We start from the raw sequence: 22,773 nt of genomic DNA, 5'->3' as shown, positions 1-22,773 counted from the left end.
AAAGAGCGGTCGATACGGAGGTGTATTTAAATATGCTTGTGCTCCAGTGATCTCCCTTGTGCTTCCTTTGTTTCGATGGAGAAAACAAGGAAGTGCGTCGGGGGAAAAGCCTGGCTCAGCACCATAAATTTTTAGGAATATTCCGGATTTTAGTAGTCGTACATTTTGGCAGGGCTCCGTAGTGCCTGAGGGGGAAAAGAATCGTAGATCATACGGCGGAATGTCTTTACGATGAACAGTAGCGAAGTCCGCCGTAAAACCAGAGGAGGAGAAATCTATGGCTTTGCTCAGTGGTGGATTCTGAGGCGACCTCCGACCCAGTTTTCCACAGGCTTTGACAATGTTTGGCTTTGTCGTGGAGCTCTGGGAATACTGTAATGCATTTTGTAATATTAAAGCAACGTCCTTGTTTACTTGAGATGCAGGGTTGCATAAGATAAGCTTTGTTTTCTGAGTTTATTTGTAATTTCATATCTCTTACCCCACTGGCAAAACAGTCTTTCCTTTTTAAACATAAATCTAACTAAATGGGGAAAAAAAATCACAAGAAAAAAAAATATATAAAATGTACTGCAAGATATAATCTCTGAAATATCTTATGCAATGGTTTATGCAATTGCCTTCTTCAGTTAATACTTTTTAAAAAACTTTTACATTGAAAAACAATACAGAAATAGTGATTACAATTTTTATTTTATTTTTATATTTGTAGTTATTAAAGTATTTGTATAAACTTGAGCTGCACAATCAAAATGAACAGAATTTTTTTTTTGTTATTTTATTTTATTTTCTTAAACAGAGTGGTAAACTTGAGCTGCGCAATCAAAATGAACAGAGAATTTTATTTTATTTTATTAAAAAAATGAAAATGAACAGAGACATATATATATATATTTTTTTTTTACATTTTATTGTATTTTCCTAAACAGAGTGGTAAATTTGAGCTGCACAATCAGAATGAACGGAGAATTTTATTTTATTTTATTTTATTTTATTAAACAGAGTGGTAAACTTGAGCTGCGCAATCAAAATGAACGGAGAATTTTATTTTATTTTATTAAAAAAATGAAAATGAACAGAGACATATATATATATATTTTTTTTTTACATTTTATTGTATTTTCCTAAACAGAGTGGTAAATTTGAGCTGCACAATCAGAATTAACTGATTTTATTTTATTTTATTTTATTTTAAGGCCAGTAAACTTGAGCTGCAAAATCAAAATCATTTGTATAAATGCATTTTTATTTAATTTTTTATTTTTTCTAATCGTAATTCAGTACTGTGCATATTCTCCTGCCTGACTGATTGAGTGATTATTTATTTATTTTTACATATTGAGGTTTCTAATTATTTTTTTATTATTTTTTTAACTTACTTCTTCTAAAATACATATAACATTAATTCATTGTCATTTCTAACTCAGAAGCAATTGTTCTTTTTCCTTCATTTAAGAAGACATAAAAGAGAGAAATGATAATTATATAATAATAATAATAATAATAATAATAATAATAATAATAATAATGTTAATTGTTATTATTATTATTTTTTAAATTAGTTAAATAATTACCATTGAAATAATTTGATTTAATTTAATAGTTGATTAAAATGTATTTATAAATATTATTAATATATATTTTTTCCATTTCTATCATATATGTATTTTTATTATTATTATTCTGTTTTTATTATTATTATTTAATTATTTTAATTATGTTATTATTGAAATAATTTGTTTTAACTTAATAGTTGATTAAAATGTATTTATAAATATTATTAATATATTTTTCTTGTTTTGTATTATTTGTATTATTATTATTTATTTTAATATAATATGTTATATTTTTAATGTTATCATAATATTTTTTATAAATGCATTTTTATTTGTATTTTTTTTATTCTCCTGCCAGATTAGATAGATATATTTTTTTTATTATTTATTTGTTTACATTTTTTAACATCTTGTGGTTTCTATTTATTTAATTTGTATTTTTCTTCTAAAATACATATGTTATTTCATTTCTAACTCTCACTACGAGCAATTGTTCTTTTTTTACTTCACTCCATATGCCTTTCATTTCATTATTTTATTTTATTTTGCAAATTTCATCCTCTATAACACATAATTCATTAATTCACTGTCATTCCCGACTCCTCAAAAGCAATTGTTCTATTTTTCCCTTCTCTCAAGAATGCTTGCAACGCCACCAGCGCTGCTATTTCCATCTTTACACGCTTTCCTTTGTCTCCCCCTCTCTCTCTCTCTGTTATTCCACAACCATCCTCTCTGAGTTTGCGATCCTTCTTAAAGATAGGGGATATGAGCGCTGTTTCATCTTCCCCGGGCTCATCTGGTAGAGGTTAGCAAGCATGTGGAAGCCATTGGGCTGAAGACCTGGGCTGATCAGAGAAAGATGTGCCCCTCTGGATCTACTGCTGCACATGTTTGAATCCCGGGACCCTTATTTGCTCGCTCTCGCTTTCTTTAACATTCCTACCCCTCTCATTCGCTCATTCCCTCTCCAATTACTCCCATCTCTCTCTCTCTCTCTCTCTCCCCTGTATTCTCTATGTCTCTCGCTCCTCGTTTGGTGAGGAGGCTTTACTAAAATAGCTTATGGAAGTAGATTATCCAACGACCTGACAGATTGTTTCAGACACTTGGTTGCACTGTTTGCAGTTTTCAGCTGCTGAATTGAGTAAAGAGACATTTGTGAGTCATTTTTACAGAAAAAGTATTTTATTCTATTCCCTACCTTATTTCTTTACTTGTTTACTTATTTTATTTTATATATGAAGATGTGTTTGGTGTTTATGGCTTTGGCTCCCAGAAAACCCAAAACGTGTATCTATATGTAAGACGAGGGAAACGGCACACACGGGCTAGATAACTACTCCAGCTGTTGGGTTTTCTTTTGAAAAAGTACAAAATAGCTGTGATATGTTAACTGGAATCACAAGATGAAGTCATGTGACGTTGAACAATGGCTACTGTTTCGCATACTATTTTTAAAAAACTAGTATGCAGCTGCATAGTTTTCAGTAAGTAGTAGTCTAGTATTCCATTCCCAACATAGCGGGAGTGAATATCAGTGTCTGTCTTACTGTAACCTTCTTGCTCTTTGTCACTCTCTCTCTCTTTTCTGTCTTTGTCTGACAGTGTTTTATGACAGTAAAACAGGCTGTATTATGTTTCCTCCTCATGTGACTGACGTAATCCCAGTTTCTCATCCTATTCAGTGCATTATGGTCTTTCACCCGCTCTCTGCCGTTCTCTCTCTCTCTGTCTCTCACACACACACACACACACACACACACGGACCGGTCGACATTTCGAAAAACAGCTTGCAAAATAATTAGTTACAGATACACATTGCCAAATGGATACAAATGATCTCAACAAACTAAAATCTCAAAACCAGCTTCATTTTTTCCACCAACTGGCTTTACAGTGTTTTATACTGTACCTCATCTTCCCAGAATTCACTGCTGGGATAATGATCATTACATTTGCAATGTATGGCGTAAATTTTAGTGCACCAGTATGAGAAAACGAGGCGTTAAACTTGAGAGTCACGGAGAATGTTAATACATCTTAAAATACCTTTTACTGTCTTTTATCTCATCTTTTACTGTTTTTACTTTTTTTTTTAACCTTGAGTTTAATTATTTTGACTTGTTAATTGCTCATAAGTAAATATGTTTTATTTTATTTTTTATTTTATTTTATAAAAAAACAACAAGGTGATAAACAAAATGAAAATGAACAGAGAATTTTTATTTTATTTTATTCTATTTTATTTTATTTTATTTTATTTCAAACAGTGGTAAACTTGAACTGGGCAATCAGTAAATATATTTTATTTTATATTTTAATTTATTTTATAAAAAAACAAGGTGGTAAACTTGAGCTGCACAATCAAAATGAACAGATTTTTTTTTAAATTTAATTAATTAATTTAATTTATTTATTTTTTATTTATTTTTTGTCCACTCAAAATAAACAAAGAAATGTTTATTTTATTTATTTATTTATTTTATTATTTTATTTTATTTTATTTTTAAACAGAGTGGTAAACTTGAGCTGCGCAATCAAAATGAACTGAGCATTTTATTTTATTTTATTAAAAAAAAACAGGCCGGTAAACTTGAGCTGCACAATCAAAATTAACAGAAAAAAATACATCTTTTATTTTATTTTATTTTAAACAGAGTGGTAAACTTGAGCTGCGCAATCAAAATGAACAGAGAATTTTATTTTATTTTATTTAAAAAATGAAAATGAACAGAGACATTTTTTTTTTAATTTAGTTTTTTTTTTATTGTATTTTCCTAAACAGAGTGGTAAACTTGAGCTGCACAATCAAACTGATTTTATTTTATTTTATTTTTGTTTTATTTTATTTTATTTTATTTTATTTTAAGGCCAGTAAACTATATATATTTTATTTTATTTTAAACGGGTCGGTAAATTTGAGCTGCACAATCAAAATGATCTGAGAAATTATCATTTTTATTTTATTTTATTTTATTAAATGAGGCAAAAAACTGAAACAACAATGAAAACTCAACTCAAATGTGAGTTATTGATGATGAACTATGAGAGTATATAAACATTTGTTGCATAAAATCTGGATTTTTTTTTCCAAAGAAATGTGCTATTTGCCATCAGCCATGACTGTAGTAGTAGTAGAGGTTAAAGAGATAAAGTGAGTAGTATTTGATATCATTTGGTCACTTGGTCATTTGATCAGTCAAGTTCTTGTTGAATATAAAAGACTATGTATAACTGGAATGCGTCATTTTAAATGACTTCACAAAGTACAAAAGTACTTTGCATTTGTGCAAAACTTCATAATTAGAAACAAATGACGAAGTGCACCTTTAAGAAGACCTCACTGGCTGATCTTCGTAAGGTACTTGGGTTATTTTTGCTGAACAAACCGAAAAAATGTAAGAAAAACAAACCAAAGTGGTAACCAGCACTTAGTGGAAACCACTGATCCTTTCTTAGCGATCACGCTGTAACTTAATGTCCTGATATATCACTTTACCCGCCGTGCTGCCAAGACTCAGTATTGGCCTTAAGAATAAATAATACATTTGTACTGGCAGCTCACCGCAGTCCCTGATCTCCAGACCCGCGTCTCCAGAGTCTCCTGACGGGAAACCAGAACACGGTCGGAGCAGAGCCGGATTAACCCGCTCCCCTGCCGCTACGGCCCGCATCGTCTACTTTTGTATACGTATTTATGTTCGTTTTATGTGGATTTATGAAGATGTGTTTGGTGTTTATGGCTTTGGCTCCCAGAAAACCCAAAACGTGTATCTGTATGTAAGACAATGGAAACGCACACACGGGCTAGATAACTACTCCAGCTGTTGGGTTTTCTTGGCACGCGTCCAGCTCCCATCTTTCATTCACGAACATGTTTAATTTTTATTTCCAGCCTTATTTATTTACTTATTTTATTTTCATTTTTATTCCCAACCCTATTTATTTACTTACTTTTTTATTATTTTATTTTATTTACATTTTTATACCCAACCTCATTTATTTACCTACTTTTTTATTTTATTTTATTCCCATCAGTATTTATTTACTTACTTTTTTTATTTTAATTTTTATTCCCAACCTTATTTATTTACCTACTTTTTTATTTTATGTTGTTTTATTTTATTCCCGTCAGTATTTATTTACTTACTTACTTTTTTATTTAAATTTTTATTCCCAATCTTATTTATTTGCTTACTTTTTAATTTATTTTAATTTAATTTAATTTATTTACTTATTCCCTACCTTATTGATTTTATATTATTCCCATCAGTATTTATTTATTTACTTACTTTTTATTTTATTTTTTATTCCAGACCATATGTATTTATTTACTTACTTACTTTTTAATTTAATGTAATTATTTTATTTCATTTTTATTCCCAACCTTATTTATTTGCTTACTTTTTTTATTTAAATTTAATTATTTTATTTTTTTTTATTCCCAACCTTATTTATGTGCTGACTTTTTAATTTATTTTAATTTAATTGAATGAATTAATTTATTTCCAACCTTATAAATTTTATATTATTCCCATCAGTATTTATTTACTTACTTTTTATTTTATTTTTATTCCTAACCATATGTATTTATCTATTTACTTTTTTAATTTAATGTAATTATTTTAGTTCATTTTTTATTCCCAACCTTATTTATTTATTTGCTTACTTTTTAATTAAATTAAATTAAATTTTATTTATTTTCTTATTGACTTGCTTGCTTGCTTACTTATTTTCAACCTAATTTATTTATTTAGTTATTTTTTTATTTCATTTTATTCCCAACCTTATTTACTTACTTACTTAATTATTTTAGTTTCAACCTAATTTATTTATTTAGTTTTTTGTTTTATTTTATTCTATTCCCTACCTTATTTCTTTACTTGTTTACTTATTTTATTTTATATATGAAGATGTGTTTGGTGTTTATGGCTTTGGCTCCCAGAGAACCCAAAACGTGTATCTATATGTAAGACGAGGGCACACACGGCACACACGGGCTAGATAACTACTCCAGCTGTTGGGTTTTCTTGGCACGAGTCCCGCTCCCATCTTTCACACACGAACACATTTATTTCTGCTCGTTACTCTTGGTTGCAAATATGCGGAGACGGTTGCCCGAAGCTTGTAGCATCTAATCCTTTTGTCTGATTTCGCCTATTTGTTTATGTGTGAAAATCAGATTGTTTACATATGCAGCAAATCGCAATTTTGGTGCACAGCATAATAATAGAGCTCTGAATCAAGCCAATAAACAATACAGTTTTATCCCAAACAAAAGAAAACCCAACAGTGGTAGTTGTGACCTGTGTCTACACCATTATCTAACCACAGAGGAAAACTTGTAGAGCTGTATGCGGTGTAAGTGTGTGTTTCTGAAGACCTCGGGCTTATGTTACGGCCCCCGGGGCTCGATGCCCCTCTGCGTGCGCTCTGGAGGTCGTCCTGCTCGCCGTGCCCCGAGCAGTGTCTGCATATACTGCATTTCTGCTTCGTTTTGGAGGAAAATAGCTGGAACAGACAACAAATCTTGCATTTGTCATACCACTAATTTTGCAAACAGAAACTGGAGATGAATGTTTAAACCAAAGAGCTCTAACAAAAGCCAAAATGTAGCCGCAAAATTTATTTGGTTTATCGTTGATTAAGGTTTCCCACAATGTGTCCTGTTTTATCCATGAGGAATGTTAATACCCCTGCTAATTACTTGTTGGCTTTTACTGGTTTTATTATTTTATGTTTTTAAAAGAATGTTTTTAAATAATATAAGTATACAATATTTTATATACTTTAATTATTATTATTATTTTTTTTTTTAAACTTAATTTTTAATGACTTTATTTTAATAAATTTAATAACCTTATTTATTTATTTATTTACTTACTTTTTTATTTTTATTTCCAACCTTATTTATTTTATTTACTTACTTTTTTTATTTAATTTAATTTAACTTAATTCCCATCAGTATTCATTCATTTACTTACTTTTTATTTTATTTTAAATTTTATTCCCAAACTTATTTATTTACTTATTTTTTATTCTCAACCATATTTATTTATTTAGTCATTTATTTTATTTTCAACCTTATTTATTTATTTATTTCCTTGCTTATTATTTTACTTTACTTACAGTATTTACTTATTTACTTACTTTTTATGTATATTTTTATATTTAATATAATTTATTTATTTTATTTTATTTACTTACTTTTTAATTTAATTTAATTTAATTCCCATCAGTATTCATTTACTTACTTTTTTATTTTATTTTTTATTCCCAACCTCATTTATTTACCAATCTTATTTTATTTTCAACCTAATTTATTTATTTGCTTACTTGTTATTATTTTTATTTTATTTTATTTCCTTTTATTGTATTTTATTTTATTCCCATTAGTATTTACTTACTTTTTATATTTTTTTTATTTTATTTTATTATTTTAATTTTTATTCCCAACCTTATATATTTATTTACTTACTGTTATTCCTAACCTTATTTATTTATTTACTTACTTTTTCATTTTTATTTTTTAATTCCCAACCTTATTTATTTTTATTTTATTTTATTATTTATTTATTTACGTACTTTTATTCCCAATCTTATTTATTTACTTACTTTTTTATTTTATTTCTGGACAGTTTATTGTCATCTTGCTATTTCCATCCAGCATTTTTGTGGAATATCCCACAATGTGAAACCTCAAAATTGTGACTTCTTGAGCTTGTGAGCCTTAAATCTTGTCTAGAAATGTGTGGTGACTATTATATGTGGGTCTGTAACAGTCCTGTTCGTCTTCGATTTTCGATGAGACTCATTTTAATTCTCGCCATCCACTAATTTAACCTGTCATTCGTTGCTCTCCGCTGTGTCAGTTTACCCACGTAGCTACATGAGGACCTGTCAAATGCTCTGCTGCACTTCTACTGACAAAAAAACCCTCCACCCAAAGCACCACCACCACTTAAGTGGGCCGATACGACTTGTTTGAACAGTATATTTGAAAGCGTTGTGTTATTATTACAACAATGTTTGCTCACCCCCCTCGCCGTCAGCGCAACCCTGTTGTTTGATGACGATTGTGAGCGTGCACCCCGCGGCGCTTCTGTTAATGACAGCGGACGCTGAGCACTGTGGGAAATGTGACAAAGCCTTGATCAAACTAATAGTTGCTTGGTGTTGTATTTGCCTCAGAGGCTAAATGAAAAAAGTGTGTTTACAAAAACAAGCAAGTTATATGTGATAAATGACATAGTGCTGTTTGTTTTGGCTTTTTTAAAGGGAAAGCGCACCCAAAAACTCACTTTCAAGCCAAACCAAACCTGTATGAACACAAAATATATTTGGAAAGTCAACGAGGTCTGAAAACCACAGAAGATAGACAGTATTCTGGTTTGGAATGACAAGTAAATGATGGCTGCATTTTCCCAGAATGCATTGCTGCATGCTAAACGTGACCCGGTAACCTCCTGCCGTTCTTCAAGTAGCCACGAACAGCTCTGAGCATGTTAATAAACAGGTGCGGTGAATAGACTCTCTGTGTCTCGCGCTTTTAAGGTTTGCCGTTCTGAACGAGGCTGGGGCTCCTATCAATAGCTGTTTCCTTTCAGGTCCTCTTCCACTAGACTTGATGAATTAGCCCTTTTTTCAGTCCGCCACCCTAAAATAACAGGTCACTAAAACCTGACAAGTACTATTAATCAAACGAAACCTTTTCCATTCGATTCCAACTGCACTCGTTCAGCATCTCCAGTGACTTGTTAAATGTTTTCATAATCGTAGCAGTTAGGCCACATTTCAATCCCTGACACCCACCGAAACGATGTTTCACTTATATTTGTTTATTGATAGTAGCGTCATTGTTTAAATCTCTTGATTGGAGCTTCCTTTTTTCCTCTCGTAATCCTTTTTTTCAGCAAAAGTCTCCCAACTTTGGTCCTAATGTACGTTTTTTCTCTGTTAACACTCTTTAGCGCTACCAAATGAGTTATCAGACACTCTAAATGAACCAACTACACTACTTTATTTTATTCCCAACCTTATGTACTTGTTTATTCATTTACTTACTTTTTATTTTACTATTTGATTTGATTTCCAACCTTTATTTTTTTTTTTACGTTATTTTATTCTCACCCTTATGTGTTTTATTTTATTTTATTTTTATTTAATTCCCAACCGTATGCATTTTACTTTATTTTATTCCCAACCTTTAATTTTTTTTACAACCTTATTTTAAAATTTTAGCTGACACAGCCATTATTATGGACAATAAGCGATAAATGGCCAATAAAAAAAAAAAAAAAACTATACTACTTTGTAAGTAAATACATGAATACATACATGCATAAAACTTTTTTATAATATTTATAAATTATTTATTTTATTTTATTCCTTTATTTTTATTTCCATCCTTATGCATTTTATTTTATTTTATTCCCAACCTTATGTATTTTTTTTCCAACCTTATTTTATTTTATTCCCAAGCTTATGTATTTATTATTTTGTTTTATTCCCAACCTTTATTTTTTTATTTACTTTTATTTTATTTTATTTTATTTCCAACCTTATTTTAAAATTTTAGTTATCACACTGATTATTATGGACGCTAAGCGATAAATGGACGATAAAAAAAAAATTTCTGTACTACTTTATTTGTTTACTTACTTGTTACAATTTACTTACTTACAATGTTTTTATAATATTTAAAATTCTTAGTTTAATTTAATTTTATTCCCAACCTTTATTTTTTATTTTATTTTATTTTATTTTATTCCCAACCTTATTTTAAAATTTTAAAAATTGTAATAATTTCCGATTATTATGGACAATAAGTGATAAATGGCTGATAATAAAAGTCTATACTACTTTGTAAGTAAGTAGATAAATAAATATATTTTTTATAATATTATAAAAATAATTTATTTTTTATTTTATTTTGTTTTAAACCAGCAAAAGTCTGTCAAAAACTTTGGTCCTAATGTTCATTTTTTTCCCTCTATGTTAACACTCTTTACCGCTCCCAAATGAGTTATAAGACTCTCTAAATCACCCAACTGAAGTACACTACATGTCCTGTACCGTGTCTGCCACCCCTAAAAAAACAGGTCACTAGGTAATTGAATAGTTAAGGCAGGACTTGTCCTTCATCAGCGCCAAGCAAAGCATATGGCAGTAAAATCATGCTCCTGCTGTTTCATTTCCACAGGCCCCCTGAAGACTAACAGACCGTGGAGGGGTTGAAAAGAAGCCTTTATTTCCAAGCACACATCAGAGAACGGCCTGCGTTTTGAGGTCACGATAGGCGAGATTTGATCTGAAACTCTACTGTCAGCTGTACTGGGTGCTTCTTTTGCAGCGTTCGTTCGTTGCCCTTCGCGTACGTTCTGTTTATTTCCGCGTAGCTGAAGCGTACAGCACTGTTTACCCCATCGCCAGATGCCGTACACACTCTCGCACATGCTCAATGGAAGTTTTCAATATTGCTTTGAGATCCCACTCTGCATCCCGTCTCCTCCGAGACACCTTATCTGCGCGCACACACACACACACACCAGACCTTGACCGTGCCGCCACATGGGCGCAGGAGCAGGGGGTTAACGCACCGTAGCTGGGGGCCTTCCTTTGAAGTGGAGGCTCACCAGGAGAGCAGTATCAGCTGCGGAGAGTCGAACAGTTGTAAACCCCAGCGGACGCCGCCGCTTCAGGCAGGGTTGATGCACTGGCGGGTTCGTATCCCCCCATCTCCTCTCAGCTCTCTGCTGCTAATGAGAGCGGCGTATCGATCCGCTCTTTGAGACTCTAGGCAGGTGTAGTATGTCCTCGCTAAAGCGTGCATTTCCAGCGGCAACTTCTGGCCCTCACCGGCCCCGGAGACCCTACAGACAGCGGAAAGGGTTCGAGCATCAGGCAGTGATAAATGAGGTGGGCACTCATGATGGTTTGGTGGATGATAATGGAGGGAGTAAGAGTGGAGGTGGAAGTAAACTAGAGATGATTGTTTGACCAGCAAGTAGTTTGAATGGCAATTTGGGGTTTATATATTTATATTTGCTTAAAGTCAGAGCGAAGTGCCATTTGTAGCTGTAATTTGAGTGAAACTGTATATTCAACTTGAACAAATAAATGTTGGGCTTGTGGTTGCATATCAGGAAGTGATTAGATTGTGAAAAGTGTGCTTTACAAATCAGGATGGAGCCAGACTGAATGCTAGTTTGAAAAAAATTAATGGCTGAATTGCTAAATGGCATTGTCCAGTAGCTTGTGCGACTTTGTGACGTCAACAAAATGCATTAATTTTACAGAAAAGAAAGTTATTACATTTGTGGTGAAAGATGAAAATATATGAATCACTTTTGAATCATTCACAAATCCGTTAGGAAAGAAAACATGGTTGGGTGGATATTAAATTGTGCATGTGTATTTCCACTGTTATTTTATTTTATTTTATTTTATTTTATTTTACAAAAAGAACAATAATGAAAACATATTTTCTTGGAAATTGTGCACTTTTGCAATCATTTGAATCATTTGCAAAAAAAAAAAAACCAGCACACTTAAATTTAACCTTTAAAAACATACAAAAAATGAATAACAATAATTAATATTATGAAAACATATTTTCTGTACTTATGAATCAAATGAATCAAATAAAAAAAAAAAAAACATAGTTGGGTGGATATTTAATTGTGCATGTATATTTCCACAATTTAATTTAATTTAATTTAATTTAATTTAATTTAATTTAATTTAATTTAATTTAATTCATTTAGTTTATCAGCTACAGCACACTTAAATGTAATCTTTAAAAACACAAACAAAATGTAAGCACACTTTTTGAATATAATGTTGCAAATTTTAAATAATGTTGCAAATTTTTAACTTAATATTAATATGCATTAATATTGAGTTTACAGTACTTGTAGCATTTAAGACAACTGATAGTTTTCAGTATTTTATTTATATTTATTCAGACATAATAGTACATTTAATTGAATAAATAATAAATACTACTACTACTAATAATAATAGAATTGTAATATTCTTGTTATATTGTAAAAAAAAAAGTTGTATTTATTTATTTACTTACTTAAAAAGTATAGAATTTTATTATTCGCCATTTATCGCTTATCGCCCATACCAATAATTATCAGTGTGTCAGTTAGAATTTAATTTAATTTAATTTTAGATTACCCTTGTCATCAACTACAGCATAAAATTTAATCGTTAAAAAAAGTATATATCTGTTGAATATAATGTTGAAAATAAATTAGCATTTTTAACTTTAGAACATTAATATGCATTAATGTTTAGATTACAGTAATTGTACCATTTAAGGCAACTGAGAGTTTTTAGTATTTTATTTTGATTTATTCATACAAAATAGTACATTTAATTGAATTAATAATAATAATAATAATTTTAAAAAGTTGTATTTATTTATTTACTTACTTACTTACAAAGTAGTATAGATTTTTATTTTCGGCCATTTTCGGTCGCTTATCAGCCATAACAATAATTATCGGTGTGTCAGCTTTTATTTTATTTTATTTTATTTTATTTTATTTATTTTTGATTACTGCATAAAATGTAAAAACCATAAATATATATATATATATATATATATATATATATATATCACTGTTGAATATAATGTTGCAAATTTTTTAAATAATGAGCATTTTCAACTTTATAATATTAATATGCATTGATATTGAGTTTACAATACTTGCAGCATTTAAGACAGTTTTCTATTTAAAACTATTTAATATTATCGGCCATTTATCGCTTTCCGGCCATAACAATAATTATCAGTGTGTCAAATAGAATTTTAATATTGTCCATCTCTATAAATCACCATGCTATATATCAAAAGTACCGTGGTATTGCCATCTGACACTGTCATTATTCCATGGTCCCGCCACAGTAGTTTTCATAACGCCAGACATACAAACATACAACATTTTTCTGGCAGTTTGATTCAGTTCTCCATTCTTCAGTACTGTTTCTTTTAGCGGGTGGTCTGTAGTGTTGGATAACCAGCGACTGGCACGACTCCAGCTCCAGTCTGACCCGCACTGGCGCATTGACCCAGGGTGCGGAGAGCGTTCTAAATGAGGTCTCGCTCTAATTTGTCATCCCTCCATTTTTGTATTATGTTTAGCAGGCACCATGTGGACGGACGATCTGGAGGAGAGGGAATGCACGGCGCTGCTCCGTGGGTTCACATCTGGGAACGATTGCGTTTCGCATACGCACATTGTTCATGTGGAATTGTTCTCGCAAACCTGACGTCCACGTTTTTCGTTTTTCTGTTTCTCCAAATATTCTCACGATTCCGTAATTTCGTCCCGGTGACATTTCGTCTCAATTGGACAGATGCAAGGCGTTATTGATTGTTTGGACGAAGTGATGAAACATGATGATATTCGCAGTTATTTTCCGTTTTTGTAGCTGAATTCCCCATGTTTTGAATCCGACAAACCTGAATAGTTTCTTTTTGCTGGATAAGATAGTAGAGAAGCATTCTAGATGTGGTTAGGCAGCCTAGTGTGGACAAACCAGCAAACCGGCATCCAAAATCCCAACATATGCTAGTCTTTTCAGCATGATAATGTTCAGTAAGCTTCTATGCATGGTGATTATGATAGACATTTATGCTTATGTAACTGCTGTATTTCAGTCATTCCCCATGGTTTCTCTTCAAGGGTGAGTGGATTCCCAATGGAAAAGGCCCACAATCCTGTTCTTGACAAATCGTCCCGTGTCTTTGCCAGCTCTGGGTTTTTGAAGTGCTTTTTTTAGCAAATCTCCAGTTCCCCAATGGCTCCAGTAGAAGACTCCAGAAACCCTCAGTGGTGGCTCAGCAAAATCCATTTCATTTCCGCCCAGCAGAGCTCGTACTATCATCCCTCTGTAGCCGGCGTGTGGTATTAAATATTCATTTCATTAATGTCGGAGGCGAATCAACGCAAATCTCATTTTAATTTAACATTGCCGCATCTGGTTCCAATTTCGGGGAAGCAGAAAGTTCTGCACAATTCTGGAAAGCGAACAGCCACTTTTGGGTTGCCACGTTTAGGACGATGTGAGGATTTGGATGGCAGAGAAGAGTGTAGTTTTAGACTTGAAAGTAGACTTGAAATCGTTTATGCACAAATGAATCAGTAGAATTTGGTATGAGATACAGCTCATTCAAAACCGATATGGGCTATATTTAAAATTTTGTCATGCAATTAGAGGAGATTTATTTATTTATTTATTTTATTAGTTTGATTACTTTTGCCATCGTCCACAGCACACAAAAAAATTAAGAAAAGTTGAATATAATGTTCCAAATTTTAAAAATAATTAGCGTTTTTAACTTTATAATATTAATATGGATTAATATTGAGTTTACAGTACTTGTAGCATTTAAGACAATTGATAGCTTTTAGTATATTTGTATGCATTCATACAAAATACTAAATTTAATTGAATAATAATAATAATAATTGTGATTTGATAAAAGTTATATTGTTTTATTATTCAATGGAATATTTGTATTTATTTATTTTAGTTAGTTAGTTAGTAGTAGTAGTATAGAATAGTAATATAGATTTTTTTTTTATCTGGCATTTATTTCTTACTGGCCATAACATTATTAATAAAAAAATAAAATAAATAAAATAAAATAAAATAATTGTTTTTATTTATAATTATTTTATGTCATTTTATAAAAAGGTAAATTGTTTTATTATTCATTGATTTTTTTTTTTGACAAAAATAAAAAAAATGTTTTTTAAATAAATATTTATTGATTGATTAAATGATTGTTTTATTTTATTCAAATTTATTATCAGCCATTTATTGGCCATAACAGTAATTAAGTTAAAGTTCCGTTCTTGACAAATCTACCCGCATCTTTTTGCCACCTCTAGGTATTTTGTTTTGTTTTATGTTTTTAATTTTATTTTATTTTAGGATGCACAACCAGTGTGATATTAGCTAAAGAGCAACAATGGTATTTTGTTCATTTGTTTGTTTTTAAAGCTGTTTTAGAACTTTTTTAAATGGACATTTTTTGGAAGTTGAGATTTCAGTCTTGGCTTCACAGGTATACCACAAATAGAGAAATTTTGAGTAATAAAGTGGTCGCCCATTTTTCATACCGTTGAATTCATACATTGAATAGTTGATTTCAAGCTTCAAAAAGGACTCAAAACAGCATAAAAGTGTCATAAAACTAATCTTGATTTGTGGAGTATAATCCAAGTATCCATGTAGGTGTTCTTCAAAAATGTATCATTTGTGTTTCACAGACAAAAGAAGGTTATATTACTTATTTTGGGTTAACTTTCTCCTTAAAGTGAAGCGCTTGGCTTGTCTCTCCTGCCATCACTCTTTCTGTCACACTTCAGTGGTTTATATCATTTCCAGGACTCTATTCCCATTTTGTAGACACATGTTCAGAACTTGACTTATGTACACACACACACACACACACACACACACAACTTTCCCCACAAGGCCCTGTTAGTAAGTGAGCACGTTATCAAGTTTCTCAGCTCAGGGTGCAAATCAAGCGTGGGTTGGTTTCGCACAACTGTGCAAACTCAATCCAAGTTTGTTGGTCCGGTGCGAAAACCAGAATCCCAGAGCTGATCCGCGGACAGCAAACACAGTTCACATTAGACGCTGACCCTCATCTTTCTCTCCACCGGCCAGTGATCTTCTGCTGTACATGTGTGTCTTTCCTCTATAGACTGCCTAATTATGCTGGTGGAGGAAAACGAGATGCCTGTTGAAATCCTTGGCTGGAAGGAATGATATGCTTGAGAGATTGTTACAGAGAAATGACGGAAAAAGAGAGAGGGCGAAGAAATTATTTCCATTTCTTTCAGCGAGACGCCTCCTACTTTTCAGTGGGGTAAAGGAGGACTTTTACCTGCTGTGACATTACAAGCAGTAGAAACTGGAATCATATGGCCAATTAAATGCTTAAAGTCTTAAAGGAATTTGGAGGCAGTCAGGAGTTCAGGTTACCTTGAGCATCTCTCTTTGATCTAGCGCTGAGGTTAATCGTGCCGACAGGAACACGTTCAGGGGCGTGAGAGCCGAAACAAGTTTGCGTTTCTGTCGAACTTACACGTACCTGAAATGAAAAAGGGGAGAAATACTGATATGTACTTGGTTATGAAATATCTTAAGTCTTGAATGAACTGCTAGTTGCATGTAAATAAATAATTTTTATATATATATATATATATATATAATTTAATTTTTATATATTAATTGGTTAAACAAGTGTGCTAGTTGCATATACGATCAATTAGTCTAGCCTGTTTTCAGCTAACGAACATTAGCTCACCTCCCATCCAATAAATCGCAATAAGCTTCGTGCTTTGTTACTTTTGAATGTATTTACTGATCCTCAGTGTTTGGGCCTAATTTATGTTTTCTGACAGCCATTTAAATGTTTCAATTACAAAAAAAAGAATTGGAGTAAAAATATAATTATGCAATTGTAACTTTATTATTATAAAAACGTCTTTGAGTGTAATTTAATGGTTTGTATACAAATCAGTTAATTTTAACCTTTAATATTATAGTAATGTAGTACCAGCTGACTCTTATCAAGTCAAGTCATCTTTGTTTATATAGAGCTTTTAACAATACAGATTGTGTCAAAGCAGCTTTACAGTATTAAACAGGAAAATAGTGTGTCAATAATGCAAATGGACAATAGTAAACACTCAAATGTGTGTATATTATGTATATTTTACAGCAATAGTTGAGATTTTTTTCTTTTAGAAAAGTTGGCATGTACTGTACTTGCTATATTATGCTATATAATTGATATTGATTCGAATCGAATCAGAAATCGAAACGAATTGCAAGCTTGTGAGTCAGAATCTAATAGAATTGTGGAATTTGTGTCAAAACCCACCCCTGATATGTAACACTAAATAAAATATTTCCTTTCCTTTGTAATAATGTGCACATTAAACATCAGAAATGCACATTGCAAAAGCAAATGTGGTCCATTTTGATATTATGTAATTCAGTTATTGTTCAGGTTGGCAGCTGACTGGGTTTTGGAAAATATCTCATTTCACGTTGCTTCGCCACATGTGCTTTTCCCATGTCATGTGTATATAATTTAAAGCATTGGACTAATCTAACGTGCTGCTGTACAGTATCTACATGACACTGAAAGGAATGCTGTCTTGGATTAATGGGAACACTTTAAGCGAATCCATCAGAAGGCTAACAGGGCTGACTAACATGCTTAGGCTCTCGAATACAGAGCATCTGTGTGAGCAGATATTAGACATTATTGCGCACTTGAGGGGCGGTTTAGATGAATGCTCAATCTTCACTGCTCACTTGTGTCCGACATTAATATCACTTACATGCAGGAAGAGCACTTTATGTTTCAAACCCTCCTTTGTGCCTTTTTAGCTAATGTAAACAGAAGTTTTAGGTTTAATCGTTGTGTGTCTGAAAGAGATTAGAGGTGGTTTGCGCTGGGCAAGAGTAGAAAAATGTTCCTCTCGTGGTTTCTAATTGGTTTGCACTCTTTTAAACATTAGCGTGAGTGATTTTCTGATAGAAATACTTTTTTTTTTCTCTTTTTCACAGTTCTTCGAGATGATTTCAGACAGAACCCTGTGGACGTGATGGTGGCGGCAGGCGAGCCAGCGGTTATGGAGTGCCAGCCGCCCCGCGGGCACCCAGAACCCACCATATCCTGGAAGAAAGATGGAGTCACCATAGATGACAGAGATGAGAGGATAACGGTAAGGATATCTGACAATGTTTCCTGTTAAGAAGATCAGCTTTCTAGCTGGTTAGTGCTGGTTTGGTAGAGGAAAAAAAAAGGAATAGTTACCAGAATGTATTTACCAGAAAAATGTAAATAAACAACAGTGTTTCTAAGAAAAAAAATAAAATAAAATAAACAAATAAAATAAAATAATATATATTTTTTTATATATAAAGTCAGTTAATTAGAGATGCTTTTGACTATTAAAATGTAATGAAAGCATTAAAATGAAATGCAGAAAATTAATGGAAAGTACAGAATTTGGTAAAAATAAAACTAAATTTGAGAAAAAATAAAATGGATTTCCTAGGGCCAAACAAATTGCTGTTAAATTGTGTTACATGTTTTCAATTAATTAGACATGCTTTTTGATTAATATTTTTTTAGAAAAAATAAAATGGAAAAAAGCTGAATTTGGAAAGAAATAAAATAAAACGGATTTCATAGGGCCCTAGGATAGTACACCAAAAAGTTTACTGAAAATTTAAAGGAGTTTGTTTCTTCACCAGAACAGATTTGTAAAAATTAAGCTTTATTTAACTTGCTCAACAATGGATCCTCTGCAGTTAATGGGTGCCGTCAGAGTGAGAGTCCAGTAATGGAAAGTAAACCACACGACACCAGTCCATCAATTAATGTCTTATAATGTGAAAAGCTGTTTGTTTTTAAGAAACAAATCCATCATTATGATGTTTTAACTTTAAACAGTTGCTGCTGGACAAATATAAATCAATAATCCATAATAACACTTCCTCCAATGGAAAAAGTCCACTCACATCCACACACACATTTCTTTTATTGATGTGATGTTAAATCTGTTTTAGACTGTTTTCGCTTGTAAATGGAGCTTGATCTGTGCATATTTCTCTCCTGATTCAGATAAGTATTTTAACTGGAAGCAATTTTTTGAAGTTAAAAACTTCTTGATATATTTGTTTCTGACAAACATGCAGCTTTTTGGCTTCACAAGATGGTAATTGATGGACTGGATTCACGTGGATTGCTTGTGGGTTGTGATGTTTTTATCAACTGCTTGGACTCGCATTCTGACAGCACCCATTCACTGTAGATGATCCATTGGTGAGCAAGTGATGTAATGCTGAATTTCTCCAAATCTATTCCAATAAAGAAACAAACTCACGCACATTTTGGATGGCCTAAGGGTGAACCGTTTAGGTCAGCTCACAGGATTTCTGGGGTACTAGAAGTTTATCTGCCTAGAACACAAAATTGATGATTTAAACAAAAGTGCAGCTTAAAATAAAATTTTTTTTGGAAGACTTACTGTAAGTGCTTTATTAAAATTACGGGCTTCACATTTCAGCTTTGTGCTTGCAAATTGAACCCGATCCCTTCCTCATTTCCAATTCAGCGTTACTAACGAAGACCTGCTAATTTGTGAATAAAAAGAGGCACAGCGAAAATAAGTTCCCGTATTTAATGCATGTGGATAACAATTGCTTCAGCTGCATTTTTCTAGGAAACGAAGGCCGATTAGGGCTTCTGCTGATGAATGTTTAAACTGCGTCACGTCCGACTCTGTCAGGGAAAATTAATGGAGCCCATTCATCTGATTGGAAGGGCATGTGGGAATGAAAGTTTGCCTTCGCCAGCATTCACGAGCCGAAAAGTGGCTCTCTGCTGATTTAATGCAGTCTTTAAACCAGGGCCACCAATTAGGTTTTTCTAATTAAATGCGTGGGAAATTAAGTAAGGGGATCAATCAGACCTCTTTTGTCGTTAAAAGAGTGACTTTGATGTGCATGCCGCTGCTCGTTTTCCATGTGGCGTTTTTGTGTGGAATAAAGCTAAAGGTAGTTTGAAGGGTTTGTTGTTCTTAATCAAAACTGTAGATAGGGTTTCTGAGAATACAAATTTAGTGCTTAGCACTGGCTAAAAAGGCAATGAAAGAATGTGTTACGCATTCCAGCGTTCGGACAGCGTGTAACTAAGACATTGTTGGAATGCGATTGTGCTGATTATAATAAAACTGAATCAAACAAGATTAAGTTTGTTGTTGTTGTAAGCGCTGCTGCTGCTGGTGGGTGTGTGTATGTGTGGCTTATCTTCAGTCTGCAGTCTACAATTTTGTAGACAGTAAACTGTATGGTCATCTTACACACGCACACACACACACAAAACAAAGCACCACAGCAGCAAAGTATACATGAAGTATACTCTTAGAGAAAAGGTACAAATACTGTCAAATAAAATAATTTAAATTCCAAAATAATAATAATTAAAAAAACTATGAACGGTATACGGTATATATTTATTATGAATATATAACACACACTTGCATGTATACATTTAGAAAATATTTAAATGTATTTGCATGTTTATATATATTTGCACATAAATTTTATATATATATATATATATATATATATATATATTTAGGGCTGTCAAATGAATAATCGCGATTAATCGCATACAAAATAAAAGTTGATTATGATTGATAATGATTGTGTGTCATTATTATGTATATATAAATACAAACACATTCATGTATATACTTAAGAAATATTTACAAGTATATGTATTTTTTATCATTTTTATATCATTTTTATTATATATAAATAAAAATATTTTGTACATAAATAACAGATTTCTCTTAAATATATACATTAATTTGTGTGTACTTATATATAAATAATCATTGCACACAGTACACACATATACACATTAGGCAAACTCAAATTTTTATTTGTATGCGATTAATCGTTTGACAGCCCTAATATATATACACAATATAAACAGCATATTTTTCTTTTGTTTCATGTGTGTGTATTTATATTAAAACTTTAATTTTGGATGCGATTAATCATTTGACAGCACTAGTTCTGAGTAATTCAAATAAATTAATTAATAAACACAAACAAAATTAAATAATAATTACAAAAAACGTGCTGAAAAATACTAAATATATTAATATATATTATATATAAATGTTCTGAGTAATATATATATATATATATATATATAGGGTTGCTAAAAAGTGGACAATTTCCAGTAAATTTCGGAAACATTCCAGAAATTTTGGAAACTTTCCAGGATTTTTTGGAACTGAAATTTACTGTACATTTTCCACCCCTTTGCATCCCTATATATATATATATATATATATATATATTCACAATTAAATAATACATTTTAATAATATATAATATATTTTACATTTTCATTTCTAAAATAATTAAATTTTTAAAACAAAACTTAAGAGCGTGCATTATGAGAATGAAAATGGGGGAGTGTTTAGATGTATAAATAGTGTAAATATTTTGTAGCGTTCTTGTAAGAGTCTTTTGTGTCTGTTTTTGTTTAGTGACAAAAGCAATTCACAGTAATGAACTGATATTCATTGAAACATTGGCTCGACTACAGCTCTGCGTACAGTAATGAGCATCAACATTATTCATTTGTTTTGCGCTCCACTCTTATCTCTAAATTAAAGCGCTCCAATTTGGCCATTAATTGCTTTTCAGCAGTAATTGCTGCAGTCTGCTCGAAAATTAACTGGAGCAGTGCGGCACATTGAAGCTGACGCTCCGTATTGTTTTGCGGCTTTTATTCTGAGTTTGTGTGTGATTATCTGGCCTGCTGAATGACTCCACACTGCGAGCCCCGTACGAGCACTTCTGCTCAAGCAGCGCTGCCAAACCACACAAGACAAAGGCATGCGAATAAAGCAATCTCCCAGTGCTCAGATTGATCGCATCCTCAGCAGCCGTCCTGCTGTTACCCGAGGACTGAGGGAGCGAGGGAGGGTTCATTGACTCTGGACTGAGAGTGAAACGATCCTGCCGTGATGGAGCGCCAAATATGTGTCTGTGAGCTTGAGATGTTTGGCTAGTTAGGTAGTTACATTACGAAATCTAGCAAGCCTATCTAGATGACAGTTTTTAGGTTTCATGCCTTATACCACATACTGTATATCCTTAACAGATAAAGCACAATACATTTCAACAAGCGGCAGACTATTTTTTGAAATGGAGCTTGAATTCTTTCCTAAGGCACATTCTCACTTTTCCCTTGGTTTCAGCGACTTTTTTACTGTATATGCGCACACACACACACACACTTACTCCTACGTCTGACCCGACCTTGTCTGCTCTGTGAGTCTTGTGCCGTTTCAGCCGTTAAGCTCTCGCTCAAACAAACAGTAACATAATGACACTTCAAACCCTCTCCAACACCACAGGGTGCCTTAAATAAACTCGCCCTTTTTCCTTCCCCTCCGACCTCTGCTTTGTTTAAAGACTCTTTTCCACCATTAATATTTAGGGGAGAGGACAGGACTCAAGAATGCTTCAGAACGCTCTAGAAAGTGTCTGGTTTGGAGGTGCTCAGAGACGTCCCGTGAGACCTGGTGAAGGTTTTGTTTAGATGTTTTTCCTTTAAATATAACTGTAA

General features: G+C 32.2%; 1 protein-coding gene across 2 annotated transcripts in view; it reads left to right on the top strand.

The window, feature by feature from the left end:
• The window catches only part of robo1 (roundabout, axon guidance receptor, homolog 1 (Drosophila)), a 343,575-nt gene that overhangs the window by 252,513 nt on the left and 68,289 nt on the right, over positions 1-22,773 (top strand). For both annotated transcript variants that reach the window (XM_051128853.1, XM_051128852.1), the window contains exon 5: positions 18,177-18,334. In XM_051128853.1, the coding sequence (XP_050984810.1) occupies positions 18,177-18,334 (158 nt within the window). The remainder of the gene's footprint in view (positions 1-18,176; positions 18,335-22,773) is intronic.

The sequence above is a fragment of the Labeo rohita genome, chromosome 15 (genome assembly GCF_022985175.1).
Source record: "Labeo rohita strain BAU-BD-2019 chromosome 15, IGBB_LRoh.1.0, whole genome shotgun sequence".
In the NCBI taxonomy this organism is placed as follows: domain Eukaryota; kingdom Metazoa; phylum Chordata; class Actinopteri; order Cypriniformes; family Cyprinidae; genus Labeo; species Labeo rohita.
The sequence above is the reverse complement of the archived record's forward strand: the minus strand, read 5'-3'. Positions and strand labels throughout refer to the sequence as shown.